The sequence below is a fragment of the Podarcis tiliguerta genome, assembly GCF_965153285.1.
Source record: "Podarcis tiliguerta genome assembly, chromosome: 13".
Classification (NCBI taxonomy): domain Eukaryota; kingdom Metazoa; phylum Chordata; class Lepidosauria; order Squamata; family Lacertidae; genus Podarcis; species Podarcis tiliguerta.
The window spans coordinates 13,466,256-13,486,332 of record NC_139546.1 but is presented as its reverse complement, the minus strand read 5'-3'; the positions used below and the strand labels follow the sequence as shown (position 1 = coordinate 13,486,332).

The following is a 20,077-nucleotide window of genomic DNA, read 5'->3' as shown; positions in this document are numbered from 1 at the left end:
CTCAGGTTACATACACTTCAGGTTACAGACTCCGCTAACCCAGAAATAGTACTTCGGGTTAAGAACTTTGCTTCAAGATGAGAACAGAAATCGTGCTCCGGCAGCACGGCGGCAGCAGGAGGCCCCATGAGCTAAAGTGCTGCTTCAGGTTAAGAACAGTTTCAGGTTAAGAACGGACCTCCGGAATGAATTAAGTACTTAACCCGAGGTACCACTGTATCTGTTTCCCCACCCTGAGCTCTGCGTTGCAGCCACCTTGCCGCTCCCCAACCTACCCGCACAGATGAAGCTCTGGCAGTCCAGGCCTTTCTCTGTGGGGATGGCAACCAGGTACTTCAGCAAGAAGCCATTCCCCTTGGTGGTGCTTTTCAAAACGGCCTGCGAGTTCCCGTCCAGGTTGCCCCCCAGGCTCAAGGCCTCCTCCGCTGTCTCCAGGTACGACATCAGCATCCGGCGGACCAAGTCCCTCCAGTCGGCTGCCTCCTCCGCGTTCTCGGCTCTCAGCTTCAGCACCGCTTTCGACGTGATGACCTTGAAGAAGGCCGGGCCCCCCAGGCTCACGTCGGGCAGGATGTCCTGTATGGTCTCGATCCCGTAGCTGTTGCTCAGCGTTTTCTCCCCGTTCCGGGCCCTGAAGCACTTCAGGGCTTCTAAGGACAAGGAGAACACAAAAGGGGACCACGTCTTTTCGGTTTCCAGGTACAAAACAGACTCCTTGACCGCATCCAGCTCAGGGTCCAAACCGCACGTCCAGTCCAGCCCGTTGCTGCCTGTCCCGTTGTATTGCAAGAGGGCCGAAAGCTCGCCGGGCGGACCACCGGCAGAGTTCGCATCCGGGTCCTCCGCTGCTTCGGTGCCCTCCAGGGTCTCCCAGCCTTCGTCCGGCTGAGGCCTACATTTCTGAAGTGCCTCGTGCAGCCGGTCCAGCCAATCCTCCGCCTCGTCCTGAGAGGTGGCCCGGAGGCACAGCCGTTTGCCTGAGAAGGACAGGTCAAAGCGGCCGTCGCTGTGAGCTGCCCCCAGGCAATCGCACCGCAGCAGGGAACAGGTCTCCACGCACACCCGCTCCTCGCTGTCCACAAAGAGGCGCAGCTCCAGCGGTGAAAGCTCGCAGAAGAACTCCTTCCAGATACCCATGCCTCCTCGCCGCTCCAGGGTCCCCAGCTTCAGCAGGCCACGGAAAGGGTTCGAAAGGCCTGGAGGTGGAGGATAAAAAATAAGTGATTCAGAAGTCATAAATAATGATGCTGCTGACCACCGTTTTGTCTTGTCTTTTGTCATAAGAATTCTAAGGCGACATAAACGAAATTAGCGCTCATAAGCGCACAAGGTAAACACACATACGTTAAGTACATAAACCACATGTCTGAAATAGTACAGGGGAGCAATCCCATGGCCATCTTGACTCTATTAACAACTCCAAATATTTTTCTCTGCAATAGAAGGAAGTACCTAGACAGCATCTTAAGAAGCAGAGACATCACCTTGCCGACAAAGGTCCGTATAGTTAAAGCTATGGTTTTCCCAGTAGTGATGTATGGAAGTGAGAGCTGGACCATAAAGAAGGCTGATCGCCGAAGAATTGATGCTTTTGAATTATGGTGCTGGAGGAGACTCTTGAGAGTCCCATGGACTGCAAGAAGATCAAACGTATCCATTCTTAAGGAAATCAGCCCTGAGTGCTCACGGGAAGGACAGATCCTGAAGCTGAGAATCCAATACTTTGGCCACCTCATGAGAAGAGAAGACTCTTACCATTTTGAAAGAATGGCCCAGACTGGCCAGGATAAGGCAATCAGTGACCGTTATCTGATATCTTGACAGATAAGCCACACTCTCAAATTTCTGTTGCAATGTAGACTGCCTCTTACTGGTATGATGCTTGGAGGTGGTCTTTGGCTAAGGGGGTCTGGCAAATTCTAAAGTCTTTAAAAGTTGTTACACACTTTTATTCTAGGTCCTCCCCTCCTTGCAAGGGAGGGAACTCTGTTGCAAGAGGGGGAAAAATAAAGATTTGCCTTGCTTTGACTGGTTCCTGCCTCCACATGTTCTCCAACTTAGGGGACACTGAGCCCCTTGATGGGGAGTTGGGCTGCTAAAGCCAACCCCAAATTTATCTTCTATCGCTTTCTCCTCCCCGCCCCATCATTCGCCCCATGGCAGAAAGACAAGTTACCCATTTGCCTCCGGTGAACGACGCTAAAGCCCTTCGATTCCGCCTCGGGGGACAGTTTGGGCTTCCTGGCCTTGGCTGAGGTCACGTGAAGCTTGCCTTGATCCAGAGCGCCGCTTGGTATCGATGGCTGGCTATCGGCAAGGCGCTCTGGCGAGGGACTGAGTGAGCGGGAAAGGCCTTTCGCCGTCTCCTCAGGAGGAGGAGAGGGGAGGTAAATGTCATCCTCGGTGATCCAGCTTGTTTCCTGTCGGGGAACAAAAAGAGCTGAATTCAGCTGGACTATTCAACAGGGAAATAAACAAGTAGCACATAACGTTTTAAGGACTTTATAGAAGTGGCACAATTCCTGCCTAGGCCTTGCAGAAAGCCTGTGCACCTTGGCGTAATTTCCAGTAGCAGAGTGTGGGGAGTCCAAGGGAAAACCAGGATGAAAAACCAAAAGAAAGGGAGAGATTGAAGGAGGGGAAATAAGTCTCCTATGAGCAAATAGTTCAGCCCCCTGACGAGACTGGTTTAGCTTCCTCCTGACATCCTGCTTGGACATGGAGGAAAAGGGAAGGAGGGGGTTTCCAAAAGAGAAAGAAAAATGGGGTGTTTTCTCCCACTTTTGGCTTTGACCCCAACCATCACCTGCACGAGCCTCCCTCAATGGATTTAGAACAGGGTCAGTATTTGGAGTGGGTAGGTTTATCAGTGGCTAAGACTAAATGGAGCCCCCTTGATCCAAGCCAATATACACCCCAATGACCATATGGTAAAAGGTAAAGGACCCCTGACAGTTAAGTCCAGTCGCAGACGACTCTGGGGTTGCGGCGCTCATCTCGCTTTACTGGCTGAAGGAGCCGGCGTACAGCTTCCGGGTCATGTGGCCAGCATGACTAAGCCACTTCTGGCGAACCAGAGCAGCACATGGAAACGTCATTTACCTTCCCGCCGGAGCGGTACCTATTTATCTACTTGCACTTTGACGTGCTTTCGAACTGCAAGGTTGGCGGGAGCAGGGACCGAGCAACGGGAGCTCACCCCGTCATGGGGATTCGAACCGCTGACCTTCCAATCAGCAAGGCCTAGGCTCAGTGAGCAATCAATAGGGGAGGCATTGAGTAGAGGTGGTTGTTATCCTAAGCGTGGCCTGTTTTAAATTAAGGTGGTCGAAACTGTCAATTTTAAACCATCAAGAAAAGACACCAATGGTTAAGACTTGATCTAAATAAAACTCGCATACTTTTTGAGCAAGCATGCATTCTAACTGATTGCTCTATTGATACATATATATTGGTTTGTAACTGAATAGGACACTTAGGTACCCACAATTCAAAACGTCTGGCCGTGCTGCTTACACAGGTTTTGGTATTGTAGAACCAAATATGACTCCTTATGAAGGATACTATGCAAGATAATTTACTTGAAGGTTTAGTCTTCTGTCTTATCCACCTTATTCAGAAACAAGCACCACTGAACAAAGTGGAGTAAGATTTGGCTGTGGCATAAGTGTGTCCCAAAGCAAAAGTACTGAGTGCAAAAATTGTTTAATTGGTTTAAAGGTTACTAATTTCTTCCAAACCGAACACATTGCAGCGCTCAGGGAGTTGGGCTTAAGGGTCTATGCAGGCTGAGTTGATGATCCCAGTGAAATACAGGATGACATGATTGAAGCAAAGATTCTTCAACATCAACTTGGTTGGACTAGTCATGTTGTGAAGATGCCTGATTATCGTCTTCCAAAGTAACTACTCTATTTCAAACTTACAAATGGAAAGTGTAATGCTGGTGGTCAACAAAAGAAGCTTAAAGACTCTCTCAAGGCAAACCTAAAAAAATGTAGTATAAACACCGACAACTGGGAAACAATGGCCTGCAAATGCTCCAATTGGAGAACAGCCTTTGCCAAAGGTGTCATGGGCCTTGAAGACACTCAAACTCAGGACGAAAGGGAGAAAGCTGAGAGGAAGGCCAACTTGGCAAACCCTCACCGTGATCAACTCCCGCCCAGAAACCTATGTCCCCACTGCGGAAGGACGTGTATATCCAGAATTGGCCTCCACAGTCACTTACGGACTCACTGTTAAGACTGTGTTCATGGAAGACAATCTTACTCGGCTACAAGTGATTGCCAAAGAAGAAGAAGGCATCACAGATAACAAAGAGTCTTCTGGTACTTAAAAAACTAACAAATTTGTGTTCAGATTTAATTTTGAATGAGGTTATCTTAAAGAGAGAGAAAATGATAAAAGAAACTTCAGAAAAAAGTTTTTTTATTATTTAAAAATCCACCTATTGCTAAGCATAGAATCATAGAATTGGAGAGTTGGAAGGGACTCAAAGGGTCATCTAATTTGACCCCCTGCAATTCAGGAACCACCTTGATTATCATTAAGGTTAATAATTTGTGTATCAATAGAAAAACGACAAGCACCATATCCCCTAGAGATCTGCAATGCATTCAGGAATTTGAAATATTTGTTCAGGCCCGTGCGGGATTTCTGCCTTGTTTGCCCTGGCAGTAGCTTTGCAAGACAGATGATTAATGTGCCTATTTTATAGATGAGGAACCAAGGCAATGAGTCATGGGCTGAGATGTGATATAAACCCATGCCTCCCATATCTTCATACAGTAGACACAGGACCCACGGTGACTGGTTATGGGAACGCCTATCCGAAGTCTTAAGTGCAGCCAGCTTTCAACCGCTGAACCTTAAGGTTTTAAAGGGCTCTCCTCTGTAGAACGCAGAGCAGGTATTTGAGCAGGTTGACTCAAGCAGCATGACATCACTTCCTGCTGCGTGTGTAACATATAGATTGGCTGAGCGCCAGGTATGAGAGAGAGGCTTCCTTTGAAGGCACCCGGTACAAAGAGGAAATGGAATTGGGGAGAGGAAGTTCCCAATTAACTGCAAGGAAAAGCATTTCCTGACCTGCAGAGTAACTGCTTCGTCAACACCACTCACTCACTGCGAGGAGCAGGGGAGACTGCTAATTCTTGTAGCTATAATTGATATTAGTCACAAGAGACTGGTTGACGTCAGACGAACAGCCACATTTGAGCAGGTTAAGCCTACCCACACCCCCTCAGGTTCCCAGAGGATCGTGAATGAACAGTGAGATCGTTCAATAAGTAGTGAAAATAAAAACTCAAGATTGACTAGTCAGTCTAATTTGGGCAGGGGGGCCTTTTTAAAAGCACAGTATGATCTCCTAACTCAGGACGCGGGTGGCGCTGTGGGCTAAACCACAGAGCCTAGGACTTGCCGATCAGAAAGTCAGCGGTTCGAATCCCCGCGACGGGGTGAGCGCCCGTTGCTCGGTCCCTGCTCCTGCCAACCTAGCAGCTCGAAAGCACCTCAAAGTGCAAGTAGATAAATAGGTACCACTCCGGCGGGAAGGTAAACGGCATCTCTGTGCGCTGCTCTGGTTCACCAGAAGCAGCTTAGTCATGCTGGCCACATGACCCGGAAGCTGTACGCCGGCTCCCTCGGCCAATAAAGCGAGATGAGCGCCGCAACCCCAGAGTCGGTCACGACTGGACCTAATGGTCAGGGGTCCCTTTACCCTTTACCTATGATCTCCTAAAATTCCAAGCTTGTCCAAGAAGTCAAAAACCCTCTTGTGCACCAAACACATTCACACAACTTCAGAGACATGCTTGTCACTGGGCTTTCGAGCAAAACATTTGGGCTTTCGCACTTGCCACCAGAACTATACCGAAATCCCATTCTGAATTTTCTTTTCACAAGAGCGAAATAGTAAAGATTTTAACAGGACCTCATAGGATTGGGGGAGGCAAGGTATGACTTACAGGTGAGATTGGCGAGAGAAGTCGTCCCGTCCTTGGGTGGCTATCCTCACGGACAACAACTTGACTGATCCTATATTTAGCCCCTCCTCTCTTGAGGCTACGATGAGTTTGGGATGGATCCGCTATTCCTTTAGCGGCGTCTGCTGTGTCCAGTGCAGGCGCTTGCTGGACCCTGGAACCGGGAGCTGCTTCCTTGGTTTGAGGTGGGTCACCTGGACTGGGAAGCTGTGAGTCTGCTGCGTCAGGAGGTTTGATGCTGGCAGGGTGTTTAGCTGTTACAGGACAAGGAAGGCGTGCGGTGCAGAGATCAGTGACGGGACAGGGGCACTGCAGTGAGGAAGAAGTCGACAGGGTGTCAACTTGCTTGGCTTCTGTCGATTCCGGCTTTCCCTGTGCTCTGCTGAATTCTGCTAGCACCCTTGAAAGAAAAACAAAAGTTTAAAACAAAACTCAAAAGAGTGTGTGTGGGGCATGTTATCTGTTCGATCGCATCTCCCACTATACCGTGCGATATGACAGGGTTTCCCAAACTTGGGTCTCTCGCCAGCTGCTTTTGGACTACAACTCCCATCATCCCTGACCATTGGTCCTGTTAGCTAGGGATGATGGGAGTTGTAGACCAAAAACAGCTAGCGATCCAAAGTTTGGGAAACTCTGTGCTATGCCAACAGAGGCAAAACATTCAGTAACCCCCTTTGGACATCAAATGGTCTCCAGGCTCCTTATCTGCTAAGACACCAATTTTAGCCTGAAATAAGGAATTTTAGCACATGTATACAAATGTGTTAGTTCTATGCACTGAGTTGGATAATAAGATTAATGCAAAGGAATTTGCTTTTTTTGTGGTTTAGCACTCCCTTTTGAGAATGGAGTGGATCGTTATACAGAAAGTAAGACGGAGGGGGAGTATGTCGTGACTCAGACACGAGTTCAAATTCTTCCTTAGCCACAAATTTTGTTGGGCAAGCCAGCCAGCCACCCCCAGCCACAGCTTCCTCATCTCATACAAAAGGTTGTTGTGGACCTGGAAGCTGGCTTAAAAGGTAGTTTCAGGCACAATACCTATTGCAGTATTTGCTTAACACCAATAAATGTCAAAATGGAAAGCTAGCGTGGCTCTTCCTTCAATACTGGGAATTATCTGCTGAGCTCAAAAAGCTCAAGAGGGTAGAGGAGGTCGTGTTGGGAAAGCTACAGCTAAAAAATATGAGCATCCATACATTGCATATGTGTCAGTTATGGGTGATTTCCTCTGGGATCCACAGCTTCCTTTGGGATCTTAGCTTCACACCACATATATATGAGTCATTTAATAGAGTGTCTTTAATGTCTTTCTTTGGCTCACCAAGGTGAATGGTGATTGTGTGGTACCATAATGTTCTGTCTCTCTGGGGTTTTTTTTTTTATTAGCAGTGCAATCCTAGGCGTGCTTATTTATTTGAAAAAACACAGTGGGGTTTATTCCCAGGTGTGTTTTTAGGATTGCAGCTTAGATCAGGGTACTGGGCTTAAAAGATAATGACTTTAGCTTCTGCGATCTGCTCGGCAACACCTTTTCTGTAATAAACCTTACTATGCTACTCAGAAGCAACTATCCTCAATTAGCGCTTTTGCTGTTTTCAATCTGAGAGTATTATTTGAGGCTGAGAAAGTGCCTCTCTATCGGCTGTGGAAGTGCGTGATCAAGTTCTCAGATCAGTCACATTTGTGATCTGGACTGGGCTACACATAATACTGCAAACCGCCCTGCGATCCTTGGATGAAGGGCAGCCTATAAATTTAATAAAGCAAAAAGAAAGAAACTCTGACCACTCAAGCTGGTAGAAATATCATGTAACAGATTCAAAACCAGACATCGCATGCCAGCTGTGGGCAAGCCCCTTAGCCATTGGCTGCGCTGCTGTGATGTCATGGACCATTCCAAGCAGAGTGTTGAACACTGGAAGTGGAAAATATGTTTATTGGGGGAGTTGGGGACACCTCATATATACTCAAAGGGGCAAGAAATGCCTGACAAAGAGGTCTAACGATATCAGAGCAACTTTCTGTTAGGTAGGGGAAGAGGGCTGGTTTCCATATATTAATTCAGCCTGCCAAATATAAGGCTTCCATGCATGATTTGAATAACAGGTTGCTATCCACCTGGAATTTCCCAGGTACACCAAGATCAAAGATTAGGAAAAAATAAAATAAACTCATTGCCAAAGTAAGATATGATAAGGTCTAGGAGAAATCTGGTTTTCAATATCGTTATACAGTGGTATCTCGGGTTACATACGCTTCAGGTTACAGACTCCGCTAACCCAGAAATAGTACTTTGGGTTAAGAACTTTGCTTCAGGATGAGAACAGAAATCGTGCTCCGGCGGCGCGGCAGCAGCAGGAGGCCCCATTAGCTAAAGTGGTGCTTCAGGTTAAGAACAGTTTCAAGTTAAGAACAGACCTCCAGAATGAATTAAGTTCTTAACCTGAGGTACCACTGTATAAAGGTAAAAAAAAAGGTAAAGGACCCCTGGACGGTTAAGTTCAGTCAAGGGAGACTCTGGGGTTGCAGAGCTCATCTCACTTTCAGGCCAAGGGAGCCGGCGTTTGTCCACAGGCAGCTTTCCGGGTCATGTGGCCAGCATGGCTAAACCGCTTCTGGCGCAACAGAACACCGTGACGGAAATCAGAGCTCACGGAAACGCTGTTGACCTTCTTGCCACAGCGGTACCTATTTATCTACTTGCACTGGTGTGCTTTCGAACTGCTAGGTTGGCAGAAGCTGGGACAGAGCAACGGGAACTCACTCTGTCACAGGGATTCGAACCACCAACTTTCTGATCAGCAAGCTGAAGAGGCACAGTGGTTTAGACCACAGCGCCATGCGCATCCCCATCGTGATATATCACCGGCTGAATACTGTGATATGCTGATATATCACGATGTCTGGAATGTATCTCGGTGGCTTCTCCCCACCTTAGAAACAGCTGAGATATATCACCCAGTTCTAATGAGCAAGCCCCCATACCATTCTGACTCATGCAAGCTGGAGGGGCATGGGGGCTTCCTTAAATTGCTCAGCTGTGGGGTGGGAAGCCTCCTGCCCGCCCCCACCCCCCAACTGAGCAAGCCCCAATACATCTCTGGCTTGCGCGAGAAGGAGGGGCAGGCAGGTAGGCAGACCCAAGAACATGCTTGCCCCAAACCTTCTCAGGCGCCTTTGCTGCCTGCAGGCAATTTGAGCTGGGAATACATCGCGGCTCCCTGCCCACCGCGATGCATTGGCTAGCTCAGACTGTCTGAAACTGGTATCAGGATCGGAACACCAATTTACCAGCTCTGTCAGGGAACTGCCACCAGAGCAGGGGCTGGAAACAGAGGGGCAGTTGTGTTACAGGGAGCCTCCGAAAATCTTGCAAAGCGGTTCCTCTTCCAGTGAGGAGGAAAGGCCCACCTCCAGTGGGGAAGCGGTGAAAGGACCAGAGGATGCTGGTGGGAGCCTCAGCCCCACTCCTGGCCAAGCCGGCCAGGAGGGAAGCATACCCCTTCCGTTGCCCACCCTAAGCAGAAGTCTAAAGCGCAAAGAGGGAAGGAAAAGGCTGGGCGCAGCGAGACTTTTATGTTGGGGGAGGAAACAAGCACTCCCAGATTCTGCTAGCGATTGAGGCAGAGATGAACTTTGGGGTTCTGCACTGTAAATATTTTTGCACCTAAATAAAACCGGTCGGAGTCCTGCCTGGTTACTAGTGAGCGACCACTTTTGCCATCTGACAAGCTCTAATAAGGTCTTCCCCTAGTATTTCTGTATGCCACAACAGCAGCTAGGATTTTACTAGCCAGAAAATGGAAAACACAAGAATTACCAACGGTAGAAGAATGGCAGATGAAGATGATAGAATTTATGGAGCTGGCTGATCTCACCGGGAGAATCCGCGACCAGAAAGAAGAGGAATACAGTGGTGCCCCGCAAGACGAATGCCTCGCAAGACAGAAAACCCACTAGACGAAAGGGTTTTCCGTTTTTCAATGCGCTTCGCAGGACGAATTTCTCTATGGGCTTGCTTCGCAAGACGAAAATGTCTTGCGATTCTTGCAAATTTTTTTCGCTCCCCACCCCCTTTTTCTAAGGCACTAAGCTGCTAATAGCCTTTTAGCAGCTAATCCGCTAATCCCTTAAGCCTTTAATAGCCGCTAATAGCCGCTAAACCGCTAATAGCGCTAATCCGCTAATCGGGTTGCTTCGCAAGACAAAAAAACCGCTAGACGAAGAGACTCGCGGAACGGATTCTTTTCGTCTTGCGAGGCACCACTGTACCAAGAAGATTGGAAGAAATTTAAAGACTATTTGAACAAATATTCTAATATTAAAGATATGTAATCACTTGAAAGAACCAATCAGGCCTAGGATTAAATTATATTTAAATATATAAATAAGAAAATGTATTATAAGAAAGGTGAAGAAATTGGAATACGACTGTAATATTGTTTTATGAAATAACGATATTGGAAACTGCTGCATTCAAATTAAGAGGAAATTCAGATGGAGGAGATTAGAGGAAGTCAACCAAAATGTTTATGAAAATGCATTTTAATGAATTAATTGAGTTTCTTTTTTTTTTTCCTGTTTAGGTATCTTAAGTTTGTTACTCCCCCCCCCTTCTTTTTCACTTTTCTATTGTGTTGTTGTATATTTTCTTTTTTGTTATGTCTGTTGAGGAAATTTAATAAATATTAATTTATTTATTTTTTAAAAAAAGGTCTTCCCCTTTCCTCCGCATACTCACTCTTGGAGGGACTGGTCCAAGTCTTTTGCTGTTGCCACGCCAGGTTCAGCATCATCCGAGATGGGCTCCTCACCCCTGTCCGCGTTCTGCGTGGCAGCAGATGTCCCCGGGGTAAGGCCATCGGAGCCGAGGCTGGAAGACAGCTGGGAGGAACCTGTTGTGCTGATGCTCAGGTTGGATGCGGTGAGTTTCTCTGCCCGTTGGCTTTTAGCGGCGGGCAAGAGGGCTGGGGAAGCCTCAGCGTCATCCGAGCCAGAAGACAGCGAGAGGGAGCCCAGCGATTCTTTCCTCCGGGGCTCCAAACTCACAAGCAGCTCTGAGGCTGGGCAAAGTCCCGAGAGGGATAAAGGGGTGAACGTCCATTCGTTCAAAACTGCCGACTTGTAGGAGAGGTCAAAGGCCAGGGAGGACAAGCCCTGCAGGTAAGTGAGAAGGAACTCAACCTCCTCGGTGTCCAGTAGCAGGGCTGGCGAACGGTAATACTCAGAGAGGTGGGCTTTCTCGTGCAGCAAGAGCTTCAGGTAGCATTCCATCAAGCCGTCATTCAGCGCCAGCCTTAGCCAAGCACGGCAACGGCCCACGTCTGTGTTGATGAAGTCCAGGTGCTCCAGCTCAGAAATGATGTTTCTGGAGAAAAGTAAAGAAAGGAGCAGGAAAGGGGGCGAGAGCACCATTAAGGCCCATTAATGCTGCAGCTCTAATAAAATAATAATAATAATAATAATAATAATAATAATAATAATAATAATAATAATTTTTTATTTATATCCTGCCCTTCCCAGTTCAAAAACCGGGCTCAGGGCGGCTAACAACAAATTTGAAACACTTTAAAACAATTATAAAAGCAGCATAAAATACAGTATAAAATATGAATAACAATAAAAATAAAAAATCAATTAGATAACCCCCAGGGCTTAATTGATCCTACTTGATCCCACATAACACCAGTCCTGATAGATCTGCTCCCAGTACGTTTCCGAGCACAATTCAAGGCCCTAAACGGCCTTGGTCCTGTATACCTGAAGGAGCGTCTCCACTCCCATCGTTCAGCCCAGACACTGAGATCCAGCGCCAAGGGCCTTCTGGCGGTTCCCTCATTGCGAGAAGTGAGGTTACAGGGAACCAGACAGAGGGCCTTCTCGGTAGTGGCACCCACCCAGTGGAACACCGTCCCTTCAGATGTGAAGGAAATAAGCAGCTATCCTATCTTTAAAAGACATCTGAAGGCAGCCCTGTTCAGGGAAGTTTTTAACATTTAATGCTGTATTGTTTTTAACATTTGATTGGGAGCCGCCCAGAGTGGCTGGGGAAACTCAATGGGCGGGGTATAAATAATAAATTATTATTATTATTATTATTATTATTATTGGGCCAGCAAGGAGGCCAGGGGAGAATTAGCTGTGGGGTCTCAGAGCAGGTGATCTTCATCAAAGGGGAGGGGGAAGGGGGGGAGCTCTGAAGGACCTTGGAAAGTGGGGAATGGTTTGTTAAAAAACAAGAAGTTCTTTTATCCCCCATTCCTCCTCTGACCTTTCTTCATTGTCCCACCCCAACCCAAATCCTTCCTCTTCTGAGGCTCCTCCTTTTGAGGTTCTCTGACAGGGATCCCCGGCCACTCCTCATTGTCCAGCCAGCCCCTGACTTTTTTTGCCTGTAAAGGTAAAGGTAAAGGCACCCCTGACCATTAGGTCCAGTCGTGACCGATTCTGGTGTTGCGGCGCTCATCTTGCTTTATTGGCCGAGGGAGCCGGCGTACAGCTTCCGGGTCATGTGGCCAGCATGACTAAGCCGCTTCTGGAGAACCACAGCAGCGCACGGAAACGCCGTTTACCTTCCCGCCGGAACGGTACCTATTTATCTACTTGCACTTGCAATGCAATTCTGGGCTGCATCAATAGGAGTATAGCATCTAGATCAAGGGAAGTAATAGTGCCACTGTATTCTGCTCTGGTCAGACCTCACCTGGAGTACTGTGTCCAGTTCTGGGCACTACAGTTCAAGAAGGACACTGACAAACTGGAACGTGTCCAGAGGAGGGCAACCAAAATGGTCAAAGGCCTGGAAACGATGCCTTATGAGGAACGGCTAAGGGAGCTGGGCATGTTTAGCCTGGAGAAGAGGAGGTTAAGGGGTGATATGATAGCCATGTTCAAATATATAAAAGGATGTCACATAGAGGAGGGAGAAAGGTTGTTTTCTGCTGCTCCAGAGAAGCGGACACAGAGCAATGGATCCACCTAAACATTAGGAAGAACTTCCTGACAGTAAGGGTTGTTTGAGAGTGGAATTTGCTGCCAAGGAGTGTGGTGGAGTCTCCTTCTTTGGAGGTCTTTAAGCAGAGGCTTGACAACCATATGTCAGGAGTGCTCTGATGGTGTTTCCTGCTTAGCAGGGGGTTGGACTCGATGGCCCTTGTGGTCTCTTCCAACTCTATGATTCTATGACTTGCTTTCGAACTGCTAGGTTGGCAGGGGTTTTTGCCTATATCCGCCTAAATTCCTAGCAGGACTTTAGCAAGAAGAGATGAGAAGTCCCTCCATCAGCCATATCCCCTTGAACTTCGGTTAACCACCGTAAGCAGAAATCTCACATTTGCATCTCGCAAATGCCCCCACTCCACACCCAGCAATGTTCAAGCATGTAGTATCAGCAAATTTTGCTGATGGCTGCAATCTCCACCCTCACAGCGGCTGTCTTCCCCACCTCACCTGTGTGTGATGGTTTTCAGCAGGGCCCAAAAGGCTGGTTGGGGAAGGGGCAGGCGCCCGGCAAATTTCCTCCCTTTCGCTCCCGATTCTGCCTTGATGTGCTTGGCCTTCAAGCCGTGCACAAACACTGCTTCGAGGGCGCAGCAGAGGGTGTTGGCATCTCCATCGTCACTGGTCACGAGGGCGTCGGAAGTCACGTAATGTTTCTGCAGCGCTTTGATGGAGTTCACCAGGTGTGTCTTGATCAACTAGGGTAGCATCAAACAGAGGCTATATTAGGTTAGGGCCAAGATGGAAGAAAGCCCTCCTCCCCAATGATATTGCTAAAATGTTGAGGACAGCAGGAAGGCCTCAACTGGAGCGCACTGAGTTAAGATCCAAAAGGTTGAGAAGGATTGTGAAGCTAAGGCCTATAAAAACAAGGTGCTACTTATGTACTATTTCAGACCTAGTCATATGATCAGATTCAAGTTACCTAAACTATGTCTTAGTGATGTATGGAAGTGAAAGCTGGACCATAAAGAAAGCTGATCGCCGAAGAATTGATGCTTCTGAATTATGGTGTTGGAGGAGACTCTTGAGAGTCCCATGGACTGCAAGAAGATCAAACCTCTCCATCCTGAAGGAAATCAGCCCTGAGTGCTCACTGGAAGGACAGATCCTGAAGCTGAGGCTCCAATACTTTAGCCACCTCATGAGAAGAGAAGACTCCCTGGAAAAGACCCTGATGTTGGGAAAGATGGAGGGCACAAGGAGAAGGGGACGACAGAGGACGAGATGGTTGGACAGTGTTCTCAAAGCTACCAGCATGAGTTTGACCAAACTGTGGGAGGCAGTGGAAGACAGAAGTGCCTGGTGTGCTCTGGTCCATGGGGTCACGAAGAGTCGGACACGACTAAATGACTAAACAACAACAAACTATGTCTGTTTGAGCAACAAACAGATTGTAGGTGGAGCAATAAATGTGAGACTATCAGTGCCCCTGAAGCAACGGCACTGATTATAGCTCAGTAGGTTACAGCATGGTGCTGGTGATGCCAAGGTTGCAGGTTCGATCCCCGTATGGGACAGCTGCATATTCCTGCATTGCAGGGGGTTGGACTAGATGATCCTCAGGGTCCCTTCCAACTCCACAATTCTATGATTAAGGAGATATCACAACTTGATACTGAAATTACCTGTTAACATTTTCCTTCTAGTGTTGTCATCTTGATCATGCCCAACAGCAATACTTACAAGATCTACATTTTCCAACTATGCCATCTGCCTTCCCCAATGGCAAAAGAGGATGGTCAGAGGAGGAGATTATTTGTATATTTATTTACTATATTGACCATGGGCTGAGAACCCTACACGTAGTTTTCTATCCAAGTTGTTGTAGACCTTTTCTGTGCTTTTAGGTTTTTATAAAGATTTGCTTCTTGTTATTGAATCATGATAAAAAATATGGTGCCAACAGAAAAAGAATATTTTTACACAACTTGACATAAATTTCTCCAGGCTGTTGTTGTTGTTGCCTGTTTTATTTAAGCTTGCTGGTAAACACCAACTGCTTCTTCCATTTGTATATCTCGATGACTGCACTTTGGAGTTTTTGGTTGAAATCAATTCTCCTCTGTTTGCGATCTCATACTGGATTGGCCTACAATAATCTTGAATTGGCCTTGAGGATTTTAAAAAGAAGAAATGGGCATCTGTTTAGAAGAAAAGTAATTGAAGGAACTGAGTAGGCTTAGGTTGGAGAAGAAATTAGGGGATGGGATGTGTGAGGGAGAGAGAAATTATAGAAATGTTGGCAATGGTCAAAAACGCCAGTGTCCTAGGGTAGCTCAGAGAAGGCGGAGAATGAGACTCTTGATCTCAGGATTTTGGGTTTGAAGTGGGTTGGAATAGATGACTCTTGGGGTCCCAGCTCTACAATTCTATGATTCTATGAAACCGGGGAGGGGCGGAAATGTTCCATGTCCAGAATGAATCTCATAGCAGGTTTCCAAGCAGCGTTGTGTATGACTCAAGAAGGGCTGAGCTTGATTGTCACCATCAATGGCTGTCGAAAGCAGTGCCTTCTCTCCATGGAACAGATGGAAAAGGATCACGAGATGCCTGTTCATGCATCCAGCCACCACTTCCAAGTGATGCTCATCCCCTTCCTCTGGAAAGGCCGGGAAATGTTTCACAGCCACTCGACATCCCTATGGCCAGTGAAGCCTCACCTCCATAGGCCAGCTCGGCTGTAATTATTCACCTTCCTCCTGGGCCATGTTCAGAAAGTGGTGGTGGGGGATGAGTGCTCAGACCCCTGGGCCCTCACTTGTGGGGTGCCTCAGGATTCTGTCCTCTCCCCCATGCTTTTTAACATCTACATGAAGCTGCTGGGAGAGATCATCAGGGGGTTTGGACTGGGTGTCCATCAATATGAAGATGATACCCAGCTCTACCTCTCTTTCAAATCAGAACCAGTGAAGGCGGTGAAGGTCCTGTGTGAGTGTCTGGAGGCGGTTGGAGGATGGATGGTGGCTAATGGATTGAAGTTGAATCCTGACAAGACAGAAGTACTGTTTTGGGGAGACAGGGGGCGGGCAGGTGTGGAGGACTCCCTGGCCCCCTGAGGTCCAGCGTCGAGGGCCTTCTGGCGGTTCCCTCATTGCAAGAAGCAAAGCTACAGGGAACCAAGCAGAGGGCCTTCTCGGTAGTGGTGCCCACCCTGTGGAACACCCTCCCATCAGATGTCAAAGAGATAAACAACTACCTGACATTCAGAAGACATCTTAAGGCAGCCCTGTCCAGGGAAGTTTTTAATGTATGACATATTAGTGTATTTTTTGTATTTGTGGAAGCCGCCCAGAGTGGCTGGGGAAACCCAGCCAGATGGGCGGGGTACAAATAATATATTATTATTATTATTATTATTATTATTATTATTATTACCTGGGTAACTTCTCGGGCCTGGCATCCATTCTCAGCTTTGTGGTTGGAATGCATATCTACTGCTGCTTCTGCCCAGTTCTGGAATCACATGGTAACCTGAGGAAAAGCAAACAGGAAGAAAGCAAGAAAGTAAAACACCACGTGAACAAGTCCACTATCCTGACATCTGTGGTTGTTAGTCTGGAATACCCAACACATAACAGTCATATGAGCAGAGTTGGAGACCAGAGGCCAACTCGTACAGCCTTCCTCCAACCTGGTGCTCTCCCATCAGCATCTGGGGGACCAAGCAGCCAGGGAACTGGCCACGAGTGCGAAACACACCCCTCTAAAGTTGTGAGACAAGTACCCCGGGCCCAGTTCCCTTCTCGAATTAGGCCAGGGAACCTGGGTCCCTCCAGCTTCTTCTACAGGCTCAGGGAGCTCAGCTCATGGCAGGCTCCTAGAATCATAGAATTGTAGAGCTGGAGTGGACCCTGAGGGTCATCTAGTCCAACCCCGGGCGACACAGGAATCTCAGCTAAAGCATCCATGACAGATGGCCGCCCAGCCTTCACTCAAAAACCTCCAATGGAGGAGAGTCCACCACCTTCTTTGGGCCTTATGACTGATCTAGAATCACAGACCTGGAAGGCCATTCAGTTGAAGCCCCTGCGGGGAAGCAGCACTGCCCACCCAGAACCTCCCCACTCAAAAGATCAGGCTACACAACCCAGAAGAGCACGGAGATACGGAGAGCAGGTGAGCTGCAGAAAGGTGCTAACTGAGCAATACCGCTAGGTGGCTCTAGCAAGCGAGCCAAGCCGCATGCAACTCATTCCATCAGAACAGCGGCCAGTCGGACCACAGGGACCAAATTCCTTCTCAGAGCCACACGATCATTCGGCAGGGTCCTAGGATGAGCAGCCCCTTTCCGCTAAGCCTTCAGAAGAGACAAAGACGGAAGGAAGAGACAACCCCAACCAGAGAAGACTGGCAAACCAAGTTGATGGACTCTGCCGACATGGCAAAATTAACTAGGAAGCTCAGAAATCAAGAAGACAAGCACATTAAAAAAGAATGGGACAAGTTTATAATTTACTTCTAAGACCACTGTAAGCAGGTTAAAATATTAGCAGGATTTTAACCTCACTTGTAAAGTAATGGAAAGTATGGATAATTTAGAAGGATAAAAATTTGGATAAGCATTGATATGCAGTTGTAAATATTATCATTAGGACCCAAGGAAGAGATCGGGGGAAGTCAGGAGATTCAGAGTAATCTTGATATTTGGATTCTGAATTGTTTTTTTGTTTAAACTTTTAAAAATCAAATCAATAATAATTTTTAAAAAAGACTTCACAAGAGAAACTTGAGCAGAATGGTCCACAACCATCCACCCGCAGAGGAACATGGCAAAGTGCTCAATATTATATTAGTAGTCTCCCTTCCGCTTCCTAGTAAGCCCCTTTACCAGCCACGCCAGCCAGGATGCAAGCAACTGGGCTTCATGGCTATTAATCTATCCCCAAACTGACAAAGCAGATGCACAAACACCAACCTGCTCCTCAAGGAGTTTGCGGACAGCCTGGGCAGGACCAACCGAGTCCAAGCAGAGAGAGGACAGTCACGGACAAAAGCTGCCTGGGGAGACGGGGCGGGTGGCGAGAATGTAAGCCCCTTGCCTCCGTGCTAGGCTTGTCACAAGACCTGCTGAACTCTGAACGCTGCAATTTTAAAAGCTAAGCACAGCAACCACAAAGCCACAGCTCTCTTAACCTCTGGTCTACATATTTATCTGACAGTCCAGGGAGACAAAAACAAGCCCCCAACTCCTCCCGTCATTTGCACTGACTTGTATTTCTTCCTGTGGAAAATTGAGAGAGGTGGAGGCATCCCCAGATGAACACCTCTGCCTCATCCATACCCTGGATTGCCATGTTGGAATCACATTCCCCCATGTCTAAATAACAGGCGGTTGGAGGATGGATGGAGGCTAACAGATTGAGGTTGAATCCTGACAAGACAGAAGTACTGTTTTTGGGGGGCAAGGGGCCGGCGGTTGTGGGGGACTCCCTGGTCCTGAATGGGGTAACTGTGCCCCTGAAGGACCAGGTGTGCAGCCTGGGAGTCATTTTGGGCTCGCAGCTGTCCATGGAGGGGCAGGTCAATTTTGTGTCCAGGGCAGCTGTCTACCAGCTCCATCTGGTACACAGGCTGAGACCATACCTGCCAGCAGACTGTCTCACCAGAGTGATGCATGCTCTGGTTATCTCTCGCTTGGATTACTGCAATGCGCTCTACATGGGGCTACCTTTGAAGGTGAAACTACAACTAATCCAGAATGCGGCACCTAGACTGGTGACTGGGAGCGGCCGCCGAGACCACATAACACCAATCCTGAAAGACCTGCATTGGCTCCCAGTACGTTTCCAAGCACCGTTCAAAGTGTTGGTGCTGACCTTTAAAGCCTTTAAAGGCCTCGACCCAGTATACCTGAAGGAGCGTCTCCACCTCCATCGTTCTGCCCGGACACTGAGGTCCAGCTCCGAGGGCCTTCTGGTGGTTCCCTCACTGCGAGAGGCCAAGTTACAGGGAACCAGGCAGAGGGCCTTCTCGGTAGTGGCGCCCGCCCTGTGAAATGCCCTCCCATCAGATGTCAAAGCGATAAACAACTACCTGACATTCAGAAGACATCTGAAGGCAGCCCTGTTCAGGGAAGTTTTTAATATGTGACATTTTAGTGTATTTTTCATCTTTGTTGGAAGCCGCCCAGAGTGGCTGGGGAAACCCAGCCAGATGGGCGGGGTACAAATAATAAATTATTATTATTACTAAATAACTATCAGGCTCCTTGCAGTTTTAGAAACTCAGATATATAAGCTAGGTGCCAAATGGCTCCTTAAACCAGGGTTACAGTTGCCAAAATGGAGTCGCCATTTTGGGGCCAGCCAGACAGCACAAGAGTCATATTTTTCAATATGACTTTTTGGTTCCTCAGATTCATTCTGATCGTGCAGACGAAATATAACAGGTGGAATTCTGCAGAATGTGTTGCTAGTGTGCGAAAACAAGATCCAAGGACCCCCAGGTATGTACCTCCAGATGGTGGAGACGTCATGAGCCATTCTGAAGCCTGGGCATCTTTACTTGGTTGCAAGTGGCCGGTAGGCAGCTGCAAAATGCGCCTGGCGAATTTTGAACACTGGCTCTGTGTGAATTTGGGTTTCAGAATGGGGTCTGGAGCCCACTTTCTTTTTTTTCCTTTTTCTCCCCCCCCCCCCCTTCCAATCGTTTATTATTTTATTCACATAATATACAGTGGTACCTTGGGTTACAGACGCTTCAGGTTACATACACTTTAGGTTACAGACTCCACTAACCCAGAAATAGTGCTCCAGGTTAAGAACTTTGCTTCAGGATGAGAACAGAAATCGTGCTCCGGCGGCGCAGCGGCAGCAGCAGGAGGCCCCATTAGCTAAAGTGGTGCTTCAGGTTAAGAACAGTTTCAGGTTAAGAACGGACCTCCGGAACAAATTAAGTACTTAACCCGAGGTACCACTGTACATTCTTTACAACAGACAACTCTAAAATAAACAGACAACTCCAAAATAAAATCATATGTAACAAAATCATAAGTCTCATGTTTTCATTTACACTGATCTCCTCTCCCATATCTTTACTTGATATTTTTCGCTGCTTGCTGCTTTCCTTATAGAATCTTT

General features: G+C 47.7%; 1 protein-coding gene across 5 annotated transcripts in view; it reads right to left on the bottom strand.

The window, feature by feature from the left end:
• The window catches only part of PLEKHM1 (pleckstrin homology and RUN domain containing M1), a 42,102-nt gene that overhangs the window by 10,559 nt on the left and 11,466 nt on the right, over positions 1–20,077 (bottom strand). For 4 of the 5 annotated variants that reach the window (XM_083407513.1, XM_083407512.1, XM_083407514.1 and 1 more), the window contains 6 exons: positions 16,374–16,469; positions 13,446–13,693; positions 10,738–11,364; positions 5,973–6,390; positions 2,177–2,420; positions 276–1,196 (listed from right to left, as the gene is read on the bottom strand). In XM_083407513.1, coding sequence (XP_083263639.1) covers positions 276–1,196; positions 2,177–2,420; positions 5,973–6,390; positions 10,738–11,364; positions 13,446–13,693; positions 16,374–16,427 — 2,512 coding nt within the window. In that variant the 5' untranslated portion in view covers positions 16,428–16,469. Of the gene's footprint in view, positions 1–275; positions 1,197–2,176; positions 2,421–5,972; positions 6,391–10,737; positions 11,365–13,445; positions 13,694–16,373; positions 16,470–17,913; positions 18,096–20,077 lie in introns of those variants that run through there. The other variant, XM_083407515.1, reaches the window with a different exon arrangement.